The sequence below is a fragment of the Triturus cristatus genome, chromosome 7 (genome assembly GCF_964204655.1).
Source record: "Triturus cristatus chromosome 7, aTriCri1.1, whole genome shotgun sequence".
NCBI lineage: Eukaryota > Metazoa > Chordata > Amphibia > Caudata > Salamandridae > Triturus > Triturus cristatus.
In genome coordinates this window covers 306,488,608-306,510,155 of record NC_140590.1, presented here as the reverse complement: position 1 = coordinate 306,510,155, position 21,548 = coordinate 306,488,608, and the positions used below count along the sequence as shown (strand labels likewise).

Genomic DNA, 21,548 nt, shown 5'->3' with positions numbered 1-21,548 from the left:
CCCTCAAAGTCACTTTCCGACAGGGTTTCCATGTCAGAAAACCCGGCATAGAAACCCTGCCGGAAACCGACATCGTAATCCGGACGGCATACCCCAAATGGAGGTCGCTGGCTGAAGGGGGCCCTTCTAGGGGCCCTCAAAGTCACTTTCCGACAGGGTTTCCATGTCAGAAAACCCAGCATAGAAACCCTGCCGGAAACCGACATCGTAATCCGGACGGCATATGGATTAAGTGCCGGTTCCGACTGGCAGACAGGCTCACTAGGCCCATCGGAATCCAGCAGGAATGTCCGGCCAGTTTCAAAACTTACAGCCTACATTGTAGTGAGGCTGTCCGTTTTGAAACCGCGATGAGGTTCGGAAAGCCTCCGAACGGCCTTCCGAACCTCATCGTAATGAGACCCTATGTGTTTCTAGGCTTGAATTTTACTTAAAATGTTTTAACATTCATATTTTAGGTTCCCCTTATTGGATATTTCTCATTGTGGTGTTATTTTGTTTATTATTTTTTACTCTATGTTTGTGAATTCGTTTTGTGACTTTTATCGTTTTGCATTTCAACTTGATTATAGTTTTAGTACTGCATAAATGCTTCAAGACTGTCTGATCTGTGCCATAGTTACCACTGGTTAAGCTCAAGTTTATTTAGTGACATTTGTGGTTATTAAGGTGAGTACTTACTCCTCCTCATGTAATAACTCAATTTCTTACAAGGGTTTATATAGATCAATGGGCATTTTAATCATTATATTTTTGATGTGTGTTATTGTTCTTTAAAGGGGCTGCAATAAATGGTAATTAAAGAATTGAATGCATCATGCTAGCTTTTGTAATAAAATCTGTTTTAGCAATGTCCTTCTTGATAATTTGCTGCAGTTGAAATATTTGAACTGCAGTGAATAGAGCATGCAGCACATTGTTCGCATTTCTCTTAAGACGGGTCTGACAGCACAGAGTCAGATCTGCCCTGGCTTCGTTCCAGACAGGTGAGTCCTCTAATCACCTCTCTGAACCCACATCACGTTCCATCTCTCCCTGTATACGCACCCACTGGTGTATTAAGAGTACCCTAGGCCCCAATACAAGAAAGGAATTTGGGGTTCCCTTCTCTGATTTGGTAGTGAAAAATAGCCAGTAATTGAGGTGCACTGGGGCTCTCACTCCCCTGGGTCCCGGAGCCACTACACCTGCTGCACTGTTGATGGCTACTTCCCTGTATGTATGTCACCTTCTCTTTACTACAGCTACAAAACTATCCATCTCATCATGGCTGTCTATTCCAGCAAGAAGGAGCGAATGTGTCTCATACTTAGCCCTTGTTCTAATCTACCTGTGTCATTTCTGTGCTGTGTGTCGGTCTGCCTGTCTAACTCTGTATCTCCAGAGGGCCATCAATCAACCCATCTGTATCCGTGCTGTCCATCACGCTGCCTTTGTAAATAATACTGCACATTCATCCTCACCTTTGTTGCAAACCCATTCACATCTTCCAGAATGAAGGCACCTTTTATTGGGAGGGATGAAAGGCAGTCAGGGTGGCGGAGAACTTTACATCTGCCAGCTGGCTTTATTCTGCCTGCCAAATTTAGAGTTCACCGCCGGCCCTGCAGTGAACTCTATGGGTTTGTACGAAAGGCCGTCAAAGGGGTTCATGAAGAGCCATTTCAAAGTATGGTGGTCATCTGTCATCAGTAATGGATGGTTCATCAAACTTTTTAGAAAAAACTCTTTTCCGAAAACAAGCTAACAAAACAGGAGTTCTCCCCTCGAACAGAAAAAAAGAATGGTGCTGACACCATAGGAATTTTCTCCCATGGTGTGGGGAACATGTTTTAATCTGTACTGGCCTTAATTGCCTCTATATTCTTGGCAGTGATGGACAGTAAACAAAAAAAATGTAAAGAGTGCAGGCGGTCGGATGGCTTACCTTCGATGGCCCATCCTCCCTTGGCCTGGCACAGAAAGGTTTATGTCGAGGGGTCACCGTAAACCTGGCCGCCCGCCCAACTCCACATAGGATGGGGAACCCAAATGTTTGTCGAACGGGGTACTGCATCACTGTTGCGATGGAGTACCCTGTCTGCCAAACTCCAAATTGGGTTGTCTTCTTTTGCATGGTTCGACCATTCAGGTTATTGCCGTGTGCACGGGGCCTCTGCGGTGCTTAATAATAACAGCTACATTAGTTGTAAAACATAATCGAAGCGTAGACTGTACATAGTACACCATGGGAAGTCTTTATAAAAGTTGTATCTGAACTTCTGTGGACACCAATTTCGGAACTGACTCTGAACAGCCAAAAGAACGTCACAACAATGTCAGCATCACTCACTGACCCCCTATATCTGCACACGTCATGTCTCGTGTTATGGCTATAGATGCACCAGCTCTCTCTAGCACCAACTCTCAACTTCAAGCTGATGTTATTTAATTGAAAATCAATTCATTGTACATGTGACCTTCCTCATCTCATATCTATCTAGTGTGTGTGTGTGTGCGCGCGTGCGCGCGTGTGTGCGTGTGTATCCGTCCCCTACTGGCAGTATTTAAATCCCAAGAGTTGGTACAGAAGTGTACGCCAATAACAATTGTTTTATATCAAATACATTTTTGCTTAAGACGGTATTAAACATTTGTATGTGCGAACTGAAATGTGTTACAGATATTTAAAATTCTAAACTGTAGTCCACTCCTTCGGATGTGTCGTTTTCAAAAGATGCTAACATATTCATATGTTTTTGGAAAGTTCCAGCAATTGAAAAGTGAACAAACATCGTTTAAAATACATTATTGTATCACACTAGTTAGAGATGTCGATATTTAATAAGTCTTAGAAATATTACAACAACGACACCGTTTGTAAGGCTCGGCACTTGACATTTGAAAGGTGGCCAGACCTAAACATTCCAGCAAAGGGCATTTCCTTAAATTTATATTTGAAATAATCACAGCAGATAAGAGCATAACATAGGCCAGTCTGGGCGAGTACCACCTTTAAACAAGCATTGGCCAAATGCAAGAGAAGTTGTGAATGGTCTGATCAGGAAGGGAATTCCCAATAAGTCACTAAACGCTGTGTACTACTCTCCATAATTTGTTCTTCTGTCTTCAATTGTACTTATGCAACATAAAGAAATTAAACAAAATCCTCATCATGTTATGTAGGAAACTGTTTTATGTTAAGCACTCTTCCACCTTTTTGGGGTCTTGTTTGCCTTATGTAGAACCACAAAAATAAATAAACCAATAAGATGGCCCCTTTGACCTGTAATGACATCACGTGGTTGAACCTTTGTCCCACTTCCAGCCCCACAACAGGCTCCGGTTTGCCACTAAGAGCATATGGGAACGGCAACGAGTAGAAATGGGAGAAAGTAGCCTTGGAGCTCAAAGCTCTGTTAATTATTTTTTCCTGGTGTGTGCTTCATGACCCCTGAGGCCAGGGGTAGCAGGGGCATTCCTAGGGGTACCAAAGGTCCTGCCAGAGGTAGCAACTGCTATCCTCTGCAAGCCCAAATTAATGTCCTCACATTCTACCACCATACCCAAGGACAAACCCAAGCATGCAAGCCCGACCAGACTTCCACCAAATCTTAAAAGATCATCTTGTACGCAAGCTCCATCTTGCACCAAATCAGACAACACAACCAAGTTACAGCTTGTTTGAACTTACAAATGGCTAGCACAGTGCCACATTGTACAGAACCAGTGCAGGTCTGGAGTCTACCTAAAAAGCATGCTAATCTCTCCACTTCACTTATCATTACACAAGCATGTATATATCCAGCATGTTGCAGTGAGAAGTTCAAAGCACATGACCTAATGTTTAACTGCAACACTTCAATCACAGGCCACACTATAACCCAGCCCTAAAAACAGACATTTGGGGTTTCCATGTATCACAGCCTTGACCCTTGGCATGCCTCTTGCGACCCCTGGCACTGCCTTTTGAAACCCCTTGCCTCAGAAGTGGCAAAGGCTTTTGCCAAAATCAGCCTGAAAACAGTGTTCTGATGAGCACTGTGTACTTTATGCAGCATCTGTTGGGAGCCAGTAGTGCAATTCACACTGTTATGATTGAATAAAAAGGAAACATATAAAAAGACTTTTTTTTAAACAACTTGTTTTATTGCCAAGGTTTATTATTGTGACTACATGCACAATGGTCTGTTTGAACACACGCTTCCTCTATGTGCTTTTCACTAATAAGTTACAGGTGATCAGTGTTAGACCTGTCAGTCTCAGGGTGGTCTTCCCCAAAACATTTTGCCTTCCCACTGCATTTTTTCTAACTTCATTTTTGCTGACATTAGGACTCTGAGAACTTTACCACTGCTAACCATTGCTAAAGTGTATGTGCTCTCTCTTCTATACATTGTAACATTGGCTCAAACTCAAATGGCATATTTAATTTACTTATAGGTTCCTAGTAAACTGAACTACATGTGCTCAGGGCCTTTAACTTAAATTAAATGTTACAAGTGGGTCTGCAGCACTGATTGTGCCACCCACTTAAGTATACCTTTAAACATGTCTCCGGCCTGCCATTGCAGAGCCTGTGTGTGTAGTTTTATACTGTTATTTTGATCTGGCAAAATAAACAATTTTCCAGGCCCAAACCTTCCTTTTTAATATATATGTCACTCCTAGGGTAGGCATGGACTGCCTAGAGGGCAGGGTGGAAAGTGTTTATAAAGCAGGATATGTACTTTTAAGTTTACATGTCCTGGTAGGGAAAAACTCTTACATTCGTTTTACACTACGGCAAGGCCTCTATCTCCCATTGGATAACATTGGCATTCCCTTATTATATTTTAAAAGTGTAATTTTCAAAGGGGAAGATATTTTTGGTTTAATGTTGGTGTCTCTGGAATCCTAATTTGAGAACCTAACTAATGGGGAAGTTGGATTTTAAATTACAATTATGAAAATGGCACTTTTAGAAAGTTGGCACTTTCTTTCCTTAGCCAGTTGGTGCCTGCAGCCTGTCTCTAGTCACATGACTGGGTGTAGTTGCCAGTTGGGCTTTGTGTATTGCTCCTAGACAGCCTCACACTATGCAGCTTAGGTGTGACTGAGGGGGCAACACTGGTAGGATAGGAGGGATGTGCTGGACCTAGCCTCACGTACACTTAAATAAGCTGTACCCTGTCCCCACACAAAGGGCTGCATACTTCCGTAGTTAGTCTGGAGCCAGGAAAGATGAGGCAGGACATCTGTGCACTTCAAAGGCATCTCTAGAAGTTTCTCCCCACTTCGAAGGCCCAACTGTGTATAAAAGAAGGACCTTAGACACCACCACTTCAGTACACTTCTGGATCTGTGGATACTCTGCCAGAAAGAAGGACTTCTGTGCTGCTGAGGGACTGCCACTCTGCTGGACTGCACTCTGCTGGACACTTGCTTTGCTGTGCTGACCTGCTGACCTCTTGCTTGGGTGCAATTTATACTGATAGGCAGTGAGGTATCCTCTGCGCACGGTTCTGTGATTAAATATTTGAAGAAAAAAGTACAAAAACTGCATCAAAGGGAACCCAAACAACGACCACCCCACGTTGTTAATTAATAATTGCAACTTGCAAATGTTAGATCATCAAAGAAAAGAGAGTAGTTCCCTTGAGAAAAGCAAAATATTTTGGTTATATGATCAGATTTCAGATCGGTGGTCCATATACAATAATAACATCAAATGTTAGTCCTTGATCTTTATTTTTATATCTTGTACTCTCAAGAAGACTTGTTTGTATACATTTCAATTCTTTGATGACACAGCCACCAGCCAACACGTGTTTCGTCTATAGGATAATACCCAAAGACTTCCTCAGGGCCTGTACTGCTGTTTGAATATTGGAAATCACGAGCAATCTTCTCTCGACAAATGTAGCCACAAAATGTCCAACATCCAATTGTTATATAAGCGTTGTTCACATAATCATCAATCAATAGTAAAGATTCCTCAAAATTGGAGATTCACGAAAAGTCTTTCCCTGACAGTTGTAGCCACAATATATCCAAAATCCAATTGTTATAATATCTAATGTTGAAGTAATCATCGATCAGTACTAAAATTCCTCATTAGAACATATCTGTAATGTAGAATCCAGTGATAACAGCGAGTAATACTGGCATGGACTTTGGCGCACTTGCACCTGCACCTGTCTTCTATGAATTGGTCCTGCCTAGTGGTGCCACCCCAGTCCTGGAGCAGAACAAATGCATATCCTTGGCTGAGCAGCGCATTGCTGAGCAGAATCACCACTGCCGTGTGGATTGGGCCCGTCACAAAGACCTGCATCACCCACTGCAGTACTGGAAACCAACGCATTGCCCCATCAGTGCGGCTCATCCCCAGCTCAGGTTCTCACATCTCTCATCGATGGCAGCCTCGACAACAGCGCCGGACTCTACATCGCAGTCTCGCAGCTACTCTGAACCAACGCATCCACAAGCTCAGATTCTCGCATCGCTCATCGATAGCAGCCTCAACGATGACCCTGAACTGTGCATCGCAAGACCCATCAACGGGATCCTCAATGACAATGCAACAGGACCCTACACCTCAGCCTCGCTGCCTCCCGGAACTGACACATTGCTTGAGCTACATTGCCCATCTTCGACCCAGATACACACAACGGTATGCAACTATGATTTAAGGTACTCTGTTCAGCGGGCCTAACTGGATTCCTGTAACCGGCTAACGCTCCATCGCGGTCGAGCTGTACTTTGTCCCGTTCCAGCAGCGACCAGATATCCCCATTAGAACTTTGTGCTTTTTGGTGTTTATGTTTCACTATAAACTTTAAAATGCAATATCTCCAGTTCTAGTAATTGGATTTTTGTTTGTTTTGGTCTCGTTTTATTGGGCTCCTTTTGTGGTGTGTTTTCACTGTTTTACTGTTTGAAGTGTTGCACAAGTACTTTACCCACTGTCTCTAAATTAAGCTTGACTGCTCTGCGCCAAGCTACCAAGGGGGTGAGCACAGGTTAATTTGGGGGTTAGCTTGTGACTTACCCTGACAAGGATTGTGGTTTCTGCTTGATCAGGGCTTATATCCCAGTCAACCAACAACCCAATTTCTAACAATCATTGGTAGATCTGGCATCTTTTGGCATGTTTCCCCTGTCTTTTTGCTTTCTGATCTCTTGGTTTTCCTAGGGTAAATTGTGTTTATGGATTTGTGTTTCCATGTTTGGCTTATTTGATTAACTGGTAAGTCCCTAGTAAAGTGCACACGGTATGCCAAAGCCTATTAATCAAATTCTACTAGTGGCCTTGCAGCACTCGTTGTGACACACACATGCATAGCCCTATAAAGGTATCACAGACCTGCCACTACAGTGTCTGCACCCAGTTGTGATTGCCGTGTCAACCTGGCAAGTGCACCCACTTGCAAGACCCCAAACGTTCCCTTTTCTCACATGTAAGGCACCCGTCAGGTAAGCCCAAGGTACCCCCATGGGCATGGTGCAGTGTATGTGAAATGTAGGGCATGAGTGTGAGGGTGAGTGTGACATGTCCTGATAGTGAAATACAGTGTATATCATTTTTCACAATTGAAAGGCTATCTGTCCCTTAGGATCGAATGGGAGATACTATATAACATCTTACAAGTATAACTTTCCATTGGGACAAGATAGGAGAATGGAGTTTAGTATGCCTGAACTCAGAATTTAAAAATATATCTTTTTGTAAAGATGGTTTTTAAATTATGTGTTTGAAAATGCCACTTTTAGAAAGTAGCCGTTTTTCTTACTTAACCATTTTGTGTGCCTCTGCTGGGTTGTGAGTTGACTGTCTGGCTTTAGAGTGACAAGGGCTGAGGATGTGCACTCACTGTAGACAGCCACTAGGGGGGGTTGAGGTGTGTCCTGCCTTTACCGGATGTGTCAGGGCTGGGCTGAATAGACCTGGTCTGTATTTAGGGTAGTGGGAGGAGATTTTTTGCACCTGAATAGGCCTGGTCTGCCTTACACAATGCTGTCTCCACCTCCCACCAGGAATCTGAGCCAGAGAGGACAGAACTGGTTTGGACTAAGCACATAGACTCTCTGCCAAAAGAGAACAAAGGGAACTGTGGTATAAATATTGGGGCCCAGACCCCAGGACTTTAGAACTCTTTTGGATCAAGGAACCTGCCAAAAAGAAGAGCTGGAGAAGTTATGAGGAGGAACTACAACTTTAATGTGTGCTTTGCTGTGTTGGCCTGCAGTGGCTGCTTCTGTCTTGGGCAGAGAAAGGACTGGACTGAATTTTCTGCAACTTCTATGTTTGATTTTCTCCAAGGGCTTGAGGTAGAGCTTGCCCCCTGTTCAAGAAGTCTAAGGAACAGCAAAGACTTCAAGTTCATCTGCCATCAGCACTAGGAACTCTGTGTTTTGTGCTGCAACAGAAGAAAAAGCAACCTGATGCCGTCAACGACGCTGCTGCCAGCTCTGTGTCCTGAAGGCACTGCAGAGGGCACCGCCGCACTTCTCACTGCAACCCTGGTCTCACGAACAACAACGCCTAATGCCCCCACCAAGCCACTGCTTGCACCGTGACCTGTGGGCACCGCACTTCACTCCGACTTGCTTCACACCGCCGCCCTTATATCCCCAATGACGGCGCTTCACACTGACATGGACACTGCTGCTTGCACTGTGGTTTGAGGGCACCACTCGTAAGTTACACAAAGCACCACCCTCATCCCACACCACAGCCTTGGCCTACCGCCGCCAGCACCATCAACTCCAGTTCGTCAACCGACAACAGTGCGTCAGCAATGACAACGACACTGCTTGCACCATAACCTGCCAGCACCGTGACGAGGAGTTCGATCTGCAATGTGTGTGACTTCAAAGGCCCGACGAGAGTTTACCGACGCCCTGCATTTCTAAAAGGTACTGTTTTGCGGATCTTCCCGACACCGAAGCCGGCCTGCGATGCTGCGGTCAGCCAGAACTTGTTTGAATGTGTTGTTCATGATGCAGTGAATGCCCACAAGGCATTAACAAACTATCAAGGCAAACCACACCCTGAAACCCCACGGAATTCTCTCAATCCCACACCGAGTGGGATTTATTAGGTGGAGAACAACAAACGTATGGTGGAGATTCCCTGCGCTCGTAAAAGGAATTAAGTCTGCCAGAAATCCCTTTGTGAATTCCTTGCAGGTGTAAGTAACTTATGTTTACAACTAAATGGAACTTTCTGACTAGGCCCAATGGTCTTTATGAATTAATATAGGTGTACATAACAACTATTGTTTTTACAAATCTTTTTTTTTGCTTTTCCACATAATTTATTATTATTTTTCTCATTGAGGCATAAACTAGGGGAATTAAATTGTCAGTTTGTGGAATGGATATTTTGGGTTGTGCTCTGTTTTGTGGCACTGTAGCCTCCTCTTGAAACAAGCACAAAATGTTTCATGAAAGAGAAATGAGTGAAATTTCATTGGGATTTAATGTGAGCACCTCAATTAATATATAGGCAGTTTCAAAAATTTTGATTTATCTTTGATGTTAACTCATGCAATTTTTATGACATTTTTGCAATTACAAGTATTTTGATGTCATCATGGTTTAATTCATGTAACATCAGTTCCTGGGAAGATTCAGGATTAAATGCCATCACATCACTTCCTGTGATGTTATTGAGGTCAAAGGGTGTATGATGTTACTTTCACTACCCCTACCAGTCTGATAAATCGACGCCCATGCACGTGCTCCACCAACCCCTTACATAAGATCTGGCTTGCACAAAATGTCGACAAGGGGATCATCCAAGGAAGCACAGGATTGCACTATATTGGCCAAGGCAACTCATCATGCAAGCTTAGGCTTTCTCAAAATCGGATAAAGCCCAATCACAGTCACTGTCACTATGGAGTGGTGGGGCAGCAGGAGCATCAGATGGGGAGCAGGGGTTTGAATTAAGAAAATGAAGAAAAAAATTTACCAGATCCTGCGGCCGCCTCCCGTTTTGGTGCTACACAGTTCTGCTGCTCCCGGCATCGTGGGGATTGGCCTGAGTGGGCTGGTTTTACGCTCCACTCAGGTACAGGGAGTCTGTGCCTTTCTCTAACTGTGCTGTAGAATACAGTTGAGTTAGAGAAACCTAAGTGTGCATATCTGTTTGGCCGGCCTAGGCCGGACGGCCAAACAGACATGAGCACTTAGAAGTGCACAACATACCTCCTCCCCCTCCCATGGTCTGGCCCAGCCCCTCCCTACATGCGCTGACTCAGAGCCAGCTGCTGAATACTAAAACAATAGTAAAATATCTTTATATTTTTCAGATGCTAGCTTTTAGCCAGTGGTGCGACACTCCTCCGCCATTGTGGAGGAGCCGCCGCTGTAAAGCCTACACAACATTAATAAGTGGCAATAGCAAGCTATAGAAATAATAATATAATACCACCTTCCACTTTGTCCCCTGCAATCTAAAATGTTCAGAAAGTTGGAGTAGGACAGGAAAAAAGTGATGGTGACTATTTCTCAAAGAACACTTAAAAGTGAAAGGCTGCAATTGAGATGCATGTACACGGCGGCAATCCAGAACCATTCCAAACTACCAACACACAAAACATTCTCTTATAAAAAATGCAAACACCACATATCATTTCATCAATGACGTGAAAGGTAAATGTTTTACATGTGCTTATCACCTTAACCTTCTGTTTGTTTTCGCTACTAGATAGAGTGTTCTAAAATAATTTCTTCCTATAAATGTGAAAGATGTGCCTGTGACCAAGAGTAGGTGAAAATTAAATCTAAGGTTGAATTATGAGATTTACAGTAATTTGACCATAAAAGTATAAAAGTATATGGCCGAATCGAGGTTCCAAGTTGTTTGGGATTAGCACGCTCCCGATGTATTTCACATTGCTAGTTTCACAAGTAATGGGGAAAATTGACATTTATAAAACCTGTAAGAATAGGAGAATTCCTCAGCCAACATCTGTAATCCTGTGGTAATCTTGCAACTCGGAATTAGTGCACCTGCGGTATCAGTATTTCCTGGGTTCAGTCCAGATTGATCACACGGAATTACCTGAGAATTCCGTTAGATTACGTTTAAGAGCAGGGCCGGCTTTAGCACTGGTGGCGCCCTGTGCGACAATGTTTATTGGCATCCCCCAATGACCACCTCCGCCACAGATTCCCTCATTGATAGTGCCCCTCAAGTCTCCATAGCCACTGTCTCTTTGATTATAGCGCCACTCATAAAAGTTTTAGGTGGGAGAACACTTTACATCACACAAACATTGCACAGAGACAATCATACGTGTGTAAATGAGTGTATAGGATACATAAGACAGAGGACTACAAGGTGCAGGAGTCACATGTCATCCATTGTGGTACGCAGTATAGTTCAAGAGTCCATGGTCTGGAAAAACACAAATTCAGAATTTAAAATGTTGCACCAAAGTTAGGGGCTTTCTTTAATAATAAGATCTGATTCCTACCTAAATGAACCCTTTCTGCAATATTAAGATAACGAAAGACTGGGCAAATAAACACATAGCTCTAATACATTCCTTGCAGTTTGTATGCAGCTCTTTGATGACAATATATTAGGATTTTAACTTATAAACTGCAAGCAACAAGAGGATGCCTCCGACAAAAGCAGTAAGCAATTGACCAATTTATATTATGTGCACTTTGTGATCTGAATGGGACAAGTTCTTTGCAACAGGCATATTAACCCTCTGCACTACAGAGTCAACATTTCTTGGACATAGCTCCTGGTCTGTCTCCAGGAAGAACATTGATCAAATGAGTTATCTTGACATTTTTATTGCTGGAACTAGGAACGCAGCATCAAGTGCTTTTAAAACAATAAACATGGTGCCCCCACCTCAAGTCAGCGCCCGGTGCGATGGCACCGCCCTAGAGCCGGCCCTGCTTAAGAGCAATTGTGCGTTTGGTGCTATTTTAGCACAAAACTGCCGCCTCGTGTCCAAAACGGGCTCGAGAATGCACTTTGCGCTAAGAAATAGCACGATATGCAGCAAAACACAAAGAGGGCATGTGAGCAGCCGCTCATGCTTGCTAAATATGCTCTTCAGGGAGGATTTTTCCCCAACTTACTCCCAGTTTTTAGAGCTATTAGCTTAGTCCAAAATGCACCCTGTGTCCAAAATGGACGTGAGGATGCATTTTGCGCTAAGAAATAGCACTAAATGTAGTAGAACACAAGTAAGTAGAGTTAGCACTCATTAAATGTGCTTAATATTACATGCGTAGGTGTAATTACGTAATAATCAGTTATTCTGAGTCAGTGAGTAACACAGAATTACCAAAATCACTCCAATTACTCCGGCGCAATGGAAATTACGCCATCGTCTACCATTTTCGTCAAGGGCGGCAACGCTCTAGGGCCTGCCATGCGTGCAGTACATTGGGCCCCTTCTTCAACAAATTCTTTACTCATGATAGTTGCCAGAAGCAAAAATAAATACAAATTCCTAATGAAATTCTTTTAAATGTGTGGCCACCTCTATGGTACGAAGCATGGCGCTTTTGCTCACAATTGGTTAAAATAGCAGTTCTTAACCTTTTGAGTAATCTGGACCACCACCCTGGCCAAAGGTCTGAACCACGAAACAATCCACAAAGATACATAAACAAGTATACACAAAAGGGATGCACATAATATGAGATACGTTATTTAATTTGCAAAGAAGAAAGTACACAAAAATCGAAGTTTTAATTTTAATGACAGTCTGGTGCTTTTCAAACTTTGATTTTGTTTCAAAAAGATGAAGCAATATGCTAGACTCTAGCATGCCACTGTGTCTTTTTTGCCTCTAATGCATGTTCTCTTTTTGTCCGTACACCATTAATTAAATTTAGCGAGGCCACCAATCCTCCATACTAGATTGTGTTTACTGCACATTTGCAGCCCTGGCAATCCAGCTAATGGTGCCAATTTAATTTATAACCTCCAATTTTAAAATCATTCATTCGTAAACTTTATTTCGGCCACAAAGGGCCATAAAAGCAACAATACATAACAACAGTTTTTTATCCAAAGCAGAACACATTTCAGCCACCAAAGCAAAATACAGAAACCAATTAAATTGAAATATCCAAGTGATTAACAATTGGTGGCAAATTTCCTACGCTGCAACCATACAGCATTTAAGAAACGTGAGACAGCAAAGACAATTGGGGGATGGGTGTTGTATTTTAAAACTCGCAGGGCGTTAGCACAATCTCTAAAACCAAGATTCTTGCAAATTAATTTTACCCAGCGATTTCTGTGTGCACGGTACGTTGGGCAAAAGAAAAACACATGGTTTTCATCCTCCTGTTTATAACCACATGCAGGGCATAAAATGCTTTTGTTGGTGTCCCATCTAGAAGTAAAAGACCTGAATGGTAGGGTGCCTATTCTAAATTGGACATATAACTTCCTGGCAACAGGGGGAAAAATCACATCCAAAAATGACTCCCTTTCATAATTTGGTTTAACCAAAAGAAACTGCTCAGTCAGCCTACCTACATTTGAGTTCATATGCAAGCGGAGTAGATTAAAATGCCTGATTTCCTCAGCAAGATTGGTTTTAGAAACAACTGGGCAAGAGATTCCTGGAGTATCCCAGAGTTCCTGGCGACCAATCTTGCGGCAAATATCCCTAACATAGATTAGCCAAGGGATATTCATATGTTTTATTACGGGCCAAAGCTCCAGAAAGTCATCTCTATAAATTTCCAGGTCCGGATTGGACCAAAGTCTCTTCCAGTATTGCACGGGCCGGGCCGCCACCACTTCTTCGATTGGAAGCAGTCCCAAATCAAATCTAATGGGGACTAACAGTGTGCTAGAGGGTAAGCTTAACAATTTCCTTATAAAGGAGTTTTCAACCCTCGATAGACTACCTATTTTGGAATGACCCCATAGTTCCGCTCCATAAGTTGAAGCCGGTCTGGCCTGTGTTTTAAAAATTTCTACTACTGGTAAAGCCGGTTTGAAGACCGAACCTTTGAATAATCTGGCCATACCTCCTGTAGTTTGAGTCAGCTTGAGGGTAGAGTTAATAACCTGACCTCCCCAGCCCAGGTCTTCTTGCAGTGTAATCCCTAGATAGGTAAACGTTTTCACCCGTTCCAGGGGGATGGCGTTCAGGACTGGGTTGGGGCGAGTACGTTTAGGAGGGTTAAGGATCATAAATTTGGTTTTGGCAAGGTTGATCTCGAGGCCCCGGTCACTGCAGAAGTCTACAAAGCCATCTAAAATACGCTGAATTCCCATGGGGGTGCGTGACAACAACAAAGTGTCGTCAGCAAACATTAGTGCTGGTACCTTGCCCGAGGCAAGCCTGGGAACATCAGTGTCTTTTAGAGCTAGAAGATGTTTTATGAGCCCGTTGATGTAAAGGCAGAACAGTGTGGGCGCTAACACACATCCTTGTCGTACTCCTCGGCTAACAGGAAAGCGTTCGGAAAGTTCGCCATACTTTCCGCATCTAACCTGGGCAAAGTTGGCCATATGTAGATTTTTCAAGACCTCTAAAAGGTATGAGGGAACATTGAGCATCTGAAGCACAGCCCAAAGCTTTTCTCTCGGGACCAGATCGAATGCAGATCTTAAATCAACAAAGATGAGGTAGAGGCTGCCGCCCTCTACACTCACAGACTTCCAGAATAAGACCTGGAGACGAAAGATCTGGTCCAGAGTTGAGGTGCCCTTCCTGAAACCAGCCTGCAAGGTGCTTAGGATGTTATTTTCTTCTTCCCAAGCCTGTAATCTATTCAGAATTATACGCCCGAATAATTTTTGGGTCGTATCAATTAGACTTATCGGGCGATAATTCGAAGGCTGTAAAGGGCAACCTTTTTTGTGGATAGGCACTATCTCGGCCCCTCGCCATGTTAACGGTGGTTCTGCCCCATATAAAATGGAGTTAAAAAGAACACATAGGTAAGGCGCCCATATCGCGGGTTCAGACCTAAAAAGGTCACCTGGAATTTTATCCAGACCCGGCGCTTTATTGGGAATGAGCATGAAAATGGCATTTTCGACCTCCTGGATCGTAATTCGTGGAGTAAGTTCAGCACAAAAAGTTGTGTTGGAAGAAGAATCACTTAAGGAGGATGAATTAGAATTTGCTATAGAATATAGACCCCCGAAGTGCCCTTCCCATACTGCAGGAGCTATATTGGAGCCAGTAATGGTATCAAAATCTTTCTTTCCATTACTAACAATGGCCCAAAAAGTCCTAAAATCCTTGTGCTGCAGTGATAATCTCAGCTCCTCCCACTTATCATCTTCCCAGGACTTCCTAGCCCTATCAATCTGTTGTTTATATTGTGCACGGGCTAATTTAGTCCTGGATTTATCTTTTGCTTTTATAGCCAAGATCAACTCAGCTTTTAGCTTCCTGCACTCAGAGGTATACCAAGAATGTTTGTTAGCCACATGGGCCTTAGGGGCCTCGGATCGAGAGAAAACATCCAAAAGTCTCGTAGATAACTTGGTATGGATGGTAACTGAGCTGGATAAACTTTCAGCAGAGGAGCAATTCTGCACAACTGCAGCCATTTCAGTGAGACATGGACGTGCCAATCTATACATTTCTGCCAATTTCGCGGGACACGTGAGAATACTTGGCCATCTAACTCTCCGGTTATTATTGTGGAGAATTAAGGGTTGCGGGAGAGAAAGCATCCCATTATCATAGGTTGCAAGTCCCCACTGGTCTGGTTTTAGTTTCAGAGAAAGAGCGTTGTGATCGCTATCATCACGAGCGATCACCCTAAAATCCAAAACCTTATCCCAGGATTTTATATCAATCAGGATATAATCCAAAATCGATAAATGCCCAGCTCTGTTGAAGGTAGTTTGACCAGGCTGGTCAGATTTAAATCTGCCATTACAGGCCCTCAACGATAGGGAGAGGGTAAGAGAAAGGATCTGCAACACTAGTGGGGTCCAAGCTCTAACCGGAGTAATCATGGGTTCAGCAATATTTAAATGTGTATCTTCCGCCGCAGGGTCGTTTTGAACAAGGAGGCTAAGTGGCTCATATTGGCAATTAAAATCGCCACCTACTATAACAGAGTATCCTGGATTTAAAGTCAAAATAAAATCATTCAAGGCTGTAATGACCTTCGATTCACCACCTCCTGGAGAGGGTCTTGAGTAGACGTTTAAAAGAACTAGGTGTTTATTCCCAGGTAAATCTAATAAAACACATAAAATGTCATCAGATCCCGTTTGTAGTTGCCTGGCCATAACGCCGAGGTGTATTGCAACCCAGGTACTAAGACCTCCAGAAGGCCTCCCCCTGCCACTAGAGGAAGCACAAATACCAAAGGAGGCAAACCCATCTCGTTGGTAGTTTTCCGTGGCCCATGTCTCTTGTAGCATACAGATGTCAAATGTATCCATGAAACTGCCCCACTCTATACAAATCTGTTTGTTCTTTAAACCCGCTACATTCCAAGAAATAAGATTGACATCAGCCTTAAGCTCCTGATTAGCAAAAAAAAAACTGGAGGAGCTACAATCTTTGCCCACGTTTCCCCTTCCGTTTTCCTGTACTAACCCCCCCCGGCAGAGGCAATGCGGGAGGGTCTTCCAAGTAAACAACGGAGCTTTCCGTATGACAAGCTACCGTAGGGGTAGGTATGTGGGCAAGGGGAGGGGGCTCAGGCGAAAAGCAGTTAACCCCCCTGACAAGCTTGGTGTTATTTAGCTCTTTCTGGGCCCCAGTCGAGATAGTAGAAACACCGGGGACCAGACGTCAATCCACCTGATCTAACACACTATAGTTAATGAAATGGAAGAGGGATTCAAGAGCTGGTGGGCAAAATTGCGTGTCAGCTTGTGTTGTGTTAGGCCAACGAGAAGTAGAGCCCACCTGTTCCCAACCTGGTCCCATCACCATATGTCTCCTAAAAGCTTCACAACCTAATGTAGATGGACCCGTGTAGAAATAGGTTAGCGGGAGGGCTTTAATGGATGTTTCAGCACTGCCTAAGGTACGTGGCTGTGAGTTACAAATGTAACTAACTGTTCTAGAATTCCTAAAATTGATTACAACACAGTCACCCTGTAGATCTTTAGTTCTGTGGCCCACCCAGTCCAGCCGTCTTGCAAAAAGAATTTCACTCTTACACCCAGTTGGAAGGGGTTTATGGCAGTTCAGCCAATGGATACACTTATTCTTAAGCATACTAAAATCCTCCTTTATGCCCTTATCTAGAGTCGGTACACCTGTGAGTACCACCACAAACGGGACTGATGCAGGGGGAAGGTCCAAGCAAGTCGACTTGGGTTTCATTTGAGTGGCATAATTTGAACAACTAAGTGTGTCTGATGGCAGATTTTTAGTGCTCACTTCAACTGATGTATTTGTAATAGCAGAATTACCCCTGCTCGCAGCATTTACAGTAACAATTGATAGCACAGGGCTGTCAGAGGTTGTTTGAGTAGTGGTACCAGACCTGTCGCGCTGCAGGTTAGAATGAACTGTAACTCCTGGTCTCTGGATAGGGGATTTTGGTACAAGAACAGTTGGTTCAGCAGAGTTTGTTACAGTAAGGGAAGGGTTAATATTAGTATGGATGCCCTCCCGGGAATTGGACTCAATTTCCCCCTGAACATCAGCAGACCGCAATTCGAAAGCAGAGAGTTTTTTTCTATTTCATCAAGTCTATTATGCAATGGAAGACATGTAGCAGTAAGTAACTGCTCTAGTTTTGTCCAAAATTCTCCTCCAGCTTCCATGGCTAGATTACACTCTGTGCTTTTGGATGCCAAGTTGACCGGTTCGGTGTTGACTGCACAGTTCGTTACTCCAAGTTTGGACCGCTTGGAATATATCGATCTTTTATTCGACAAAACTGTGGCACTCCGCTTTCGTCTGACAATCTGTTTTGTCGAAGTGACATTTGTATCTACCGAACAAATCGGTTGGCCAGATCTAGTAAACCCCACAGTATTTAGAGGGGGACTTAGGACCTGATCAACAAACTCTTCACACTCAGTAGAGCTATTGGTATTATGGATCAGAGCTGGGGTTGTCAATAATCTTCCTTGGGTATTAACCGGATTACTGAGAATGCGATTGTTGGTTGGTGACAGCACTGTTGCTATCTTTCCCAAAGACGACCTTTTAGTAAAGACTTGATCTAGAGAGAGCCTTTTTTCAGTTAACTCGATTTCTCTTTGTAAAACAGAGGAGACCCTCGCAATGAAATTATCAAGCGTACCAACAACTCCAGACCCAGTAAGGGACTTCCTCCCCTTTCCCACACCTCCAGTTGCCATTCCCAAAACGCCAACAGCAGTATCAGAAAAAGAGAACAATGATCGTGTGGGGCCGACAGTGCAGTGGGTCAAATGCAGCACTGGCAGTCACAGGCAACAGGGGACGAATATGTGTCCACGTACCCCAACAGCCAAGAGCAGTGGCCCGTCCCGTCCTCAGCCGATCTCTGACAAGCTCAGACGAGCCCGCCCTTTGCCCGGGCTTCGCCCCGGACTGCGCCCCGCACGCGTCCCGCTCACGCGTGGAATGGAGTCAATTTAATAGCGGTAGGAGGTGTGTCCGGGAAGAGGATCAGGTGCGTACACTAATTGTAGCCCAAGGCACCCTGGTCCTCGCAGTCCCTGCACAGCAGCCTCCCGCGATGGCCGCGCCAGTCGCTCTCCCCACGCAGTTCCCAGCAACTCCTCGGTGATGGTGACAGGTAAAATGAACGTTTAAAACAAAGTCCGCGCCTGCGAGCGGCTCCCGCGAAGCGGGGGCCGCGAGGCGTTTTGTAGCGAGGGAGGCAGAGGGAGGTGTGTCCGGGAAGAGGATCAGGTGCGTTCACTAATTGTAGCCCAAGGCACCCTGGTCCTCGCAGTCCCTGCACAGTAGCAGCCTCCCGTGATGGCCGCGCCAGTCGCTCTCCCCACGCAGTTTCCAGCAACTCCTCGGTGATGGTGACAGGTAAAATGAACGTTTAAAACAAAGTCCGCGCATTAAAATCGCATTTCCAAAGCGTTTAGCTTTTTTCAATTTTCAATTTTGCTTTTATCGTATATATAATTTACTAATCTGGAATAATTTTCTATCAGTCGTCAAACCCCTAAGTAGGCATTGTGCACACTTTGCACAGGGCCTGCTTTAGCGCTAGTGATGCACAGTGCGACCATTTTTATTTACGCCCCCGTTTACCTCCTTCACAACAGATTCCATCACTACCACCCTCCACCACTGCCCCTCATTTCTCCATAGCCCTTTCCCACATATGTTTTATTCATTTTAAAGTGCTGGTTGGGATATTGGCTTTACTAATAAGAATGTATTTCTCCCTAAACTAAATCTTTTCAGCACCATTATGAATAGACAATGAAAGGGGGGATGGGGGGGGGAGGAGGCGGAAATAATGTTCTAACCTATTCTGTGCAGCTTGCGCACAGCTCCTTGACGACAGTTCAACATTCACTGTTCTATATTAGGGTTTTAATTTATGAGCTGCAAGTAACAAAAGGATCTCTGTGGCAAAAGCAGTAACACACTGAGCAATCTACATACAATACATTTCTTTGATCAGCATAGTATACTTTCTTTATACATTACTTTATGATGAGTCAAACTGCCACTTGACAAAATTCTGATGCTCACCAGCAGGATCATTAATCACCAGTTATCTTGACATTTATATTGTTGCCTGAAATCTATTTGACATATAGCACACTCTGCAGCAGGTGCTTGTAAACCCATACGTTATTTGTAAGCACAGTGCACCCCAAAGTCAGCATCAGGTGCAGCTGCACCAGTCGCACCACCCCAAAGCCGGCCCTGAGCCCCAGGAAACCGCAAATGCCAGCTTAAGAACTGAGCAGGCTGGTTGGGATGAATATCCTTATCTGCGGATATGATAATTAGGGTCTGGGTAATGCAATAAAAGGGATGAGCCGGATGAGACTTACAGCTGAAGACGAGGCAGGAGGTGAACGCAGGCGACATCTTGAGCAGCCTCACAGGCAGACCTCGGCGTCCGCTGAAGCTCCTCTCAGACACTAATGAGGAACTGAATAGAATCTGTCCATTTCTCAACTCTAACAAATCTAAAACTGGCGTCCTTCCCCTCTTGGAAACTTTCACAACACCCTTGTGTGTACTTTGTACAGTGACAAGGCCGAACATTTTTCAGCTACTCATAAAGGGGAAGGAAATTACGTTAAGTGTGAGTCACTTCCACTCCGAGAATTTGCTCTTCAGTGAATACCTAAGAAATATTCCACAAAACTAATAGTTATACAAAGAAACATATGTTCCCATGCAGGTGACACTGTCATGGATAAAACAGATATATGGGCTAATTTAGAGTTTGGCCTCTAGGTCACCTGTGGCATCGGCCTCTGCTCCCCTGGTGGAGACCACCGACATATTTAGAGATCCCCTCCCGGCAGGCTTGACGCCTCGAGGGGATATTTATGACCCCCTGGCACCACGGTAGCCTCACTTTTTCTTATGCTCCGGCGGGGCATACCTTGAAATCATATCTATGAGGCCACGCAAAGATACTTTGCGTGGCTTTGAATGGCCTCATAGGGATGGAGTAAGGCCAGGCAGTACAAATTGCTGAGTTGCCTTACTCTGCATCAGGGTGGTGATCCATGGGCCTTCCCACACAACACCCATAGATTTTGAAGCTTACCTAGTTTTACAAAATAATGTAAGCCTGAGAATGCCCCAAAACCTTACGCCTCCCCAGGTGAAGAGTAACGAGGAGAAAAAACTTTATTTCTTCTCATTTTGCATTGTTCCATGTCTGCTGCATTCTCCTCACACGTAGAACAAGCATTTGCAATGCAATAGGTCTCGCATTTAAGCGGGTTTAAGCAATTGGCATTGTAAATGACAATGCCTTTTATTTATGCTTTGAAAACCAAAACATAAATAAAGGGCATTGTCATTTACAATGCCAATAGCTCAAACTGCATAAATACGAGACCTATTGCATTGCAAATGCTTGTTCAAACCTTGGGGTCGATCGTCGTAGCCGTTGAGCCTGTGAGCTGGAGAAGCCCCATGACCAATTAACGCCAGCAATCACACCGCACGCAGTTTAGAGTTTCATGAAATCACCCCCACCCACCCTCTGACAAACCGAGTGTGACGAGCGAGCACCCGAGAGCATCGGGAGGTACAGCGCCCAGGTCTTACAAGAAACGCACATGGGCAGACACCACCAGGGTGCAGCGCGGGACCTCATGCTGGAGACGGAAGACTTGGGGGGCCTTAAAACCCTGATGAGGCGGCACCCTGCGGAACACAGCAGAGAGGGACTCCGCCCCACGGGACTTCTGTAGCACTGCGAAACAGCACAAAAACTGCTAACATATACACACGCCCGCATGACTTTTTATGAAATCACTGCACCGATTTCCTGCCGATTGTCATGAAATCAGTAGTAAGATCGCTGCTCCGGGTTGTTCAGATGTTATGCTGTTCACCACCAAGTGATAAATCACTGCCCCGCCCCCACACGCACACACCCCTCAGTCACAACAGCGGGCGGTAAACAGCTCCTCTTCAATCCTATCAGGCACCTTA

At 44.3% G+C, this 21,548-nt stretch overlaps 1 protein-coding gene across 3 annotated transcripts in view; it reads right to left on the bottom strand.

Moving 5' to 3' along the window:
* The window catches only part of LOC146809527 (immunoglobulin superfamily member 1-like), an 828,174-nt gene extending 808,104 nt beyond the window's left edge, over positions 1–20,070 (bottom strand). For all 3 annotated transcript variants that reach the window (XM_085616355.1, XM_085616357.1, XM_085616356.1), the window contains exon 1: positions 19,919–20,070. In XM_085616355.1, coding sequence (XP_085472481.1) covers positions 19,919–19,955 — 37 coding nt within the window. In that variant the 5' untranslated portion in view covers positions 19,956–20,070. The remainder of the gene's footprint in view (positions 1–19,918) is intronic.
* Positions 20,071–21,548: the final 1,478 nt, after the last annotated feature.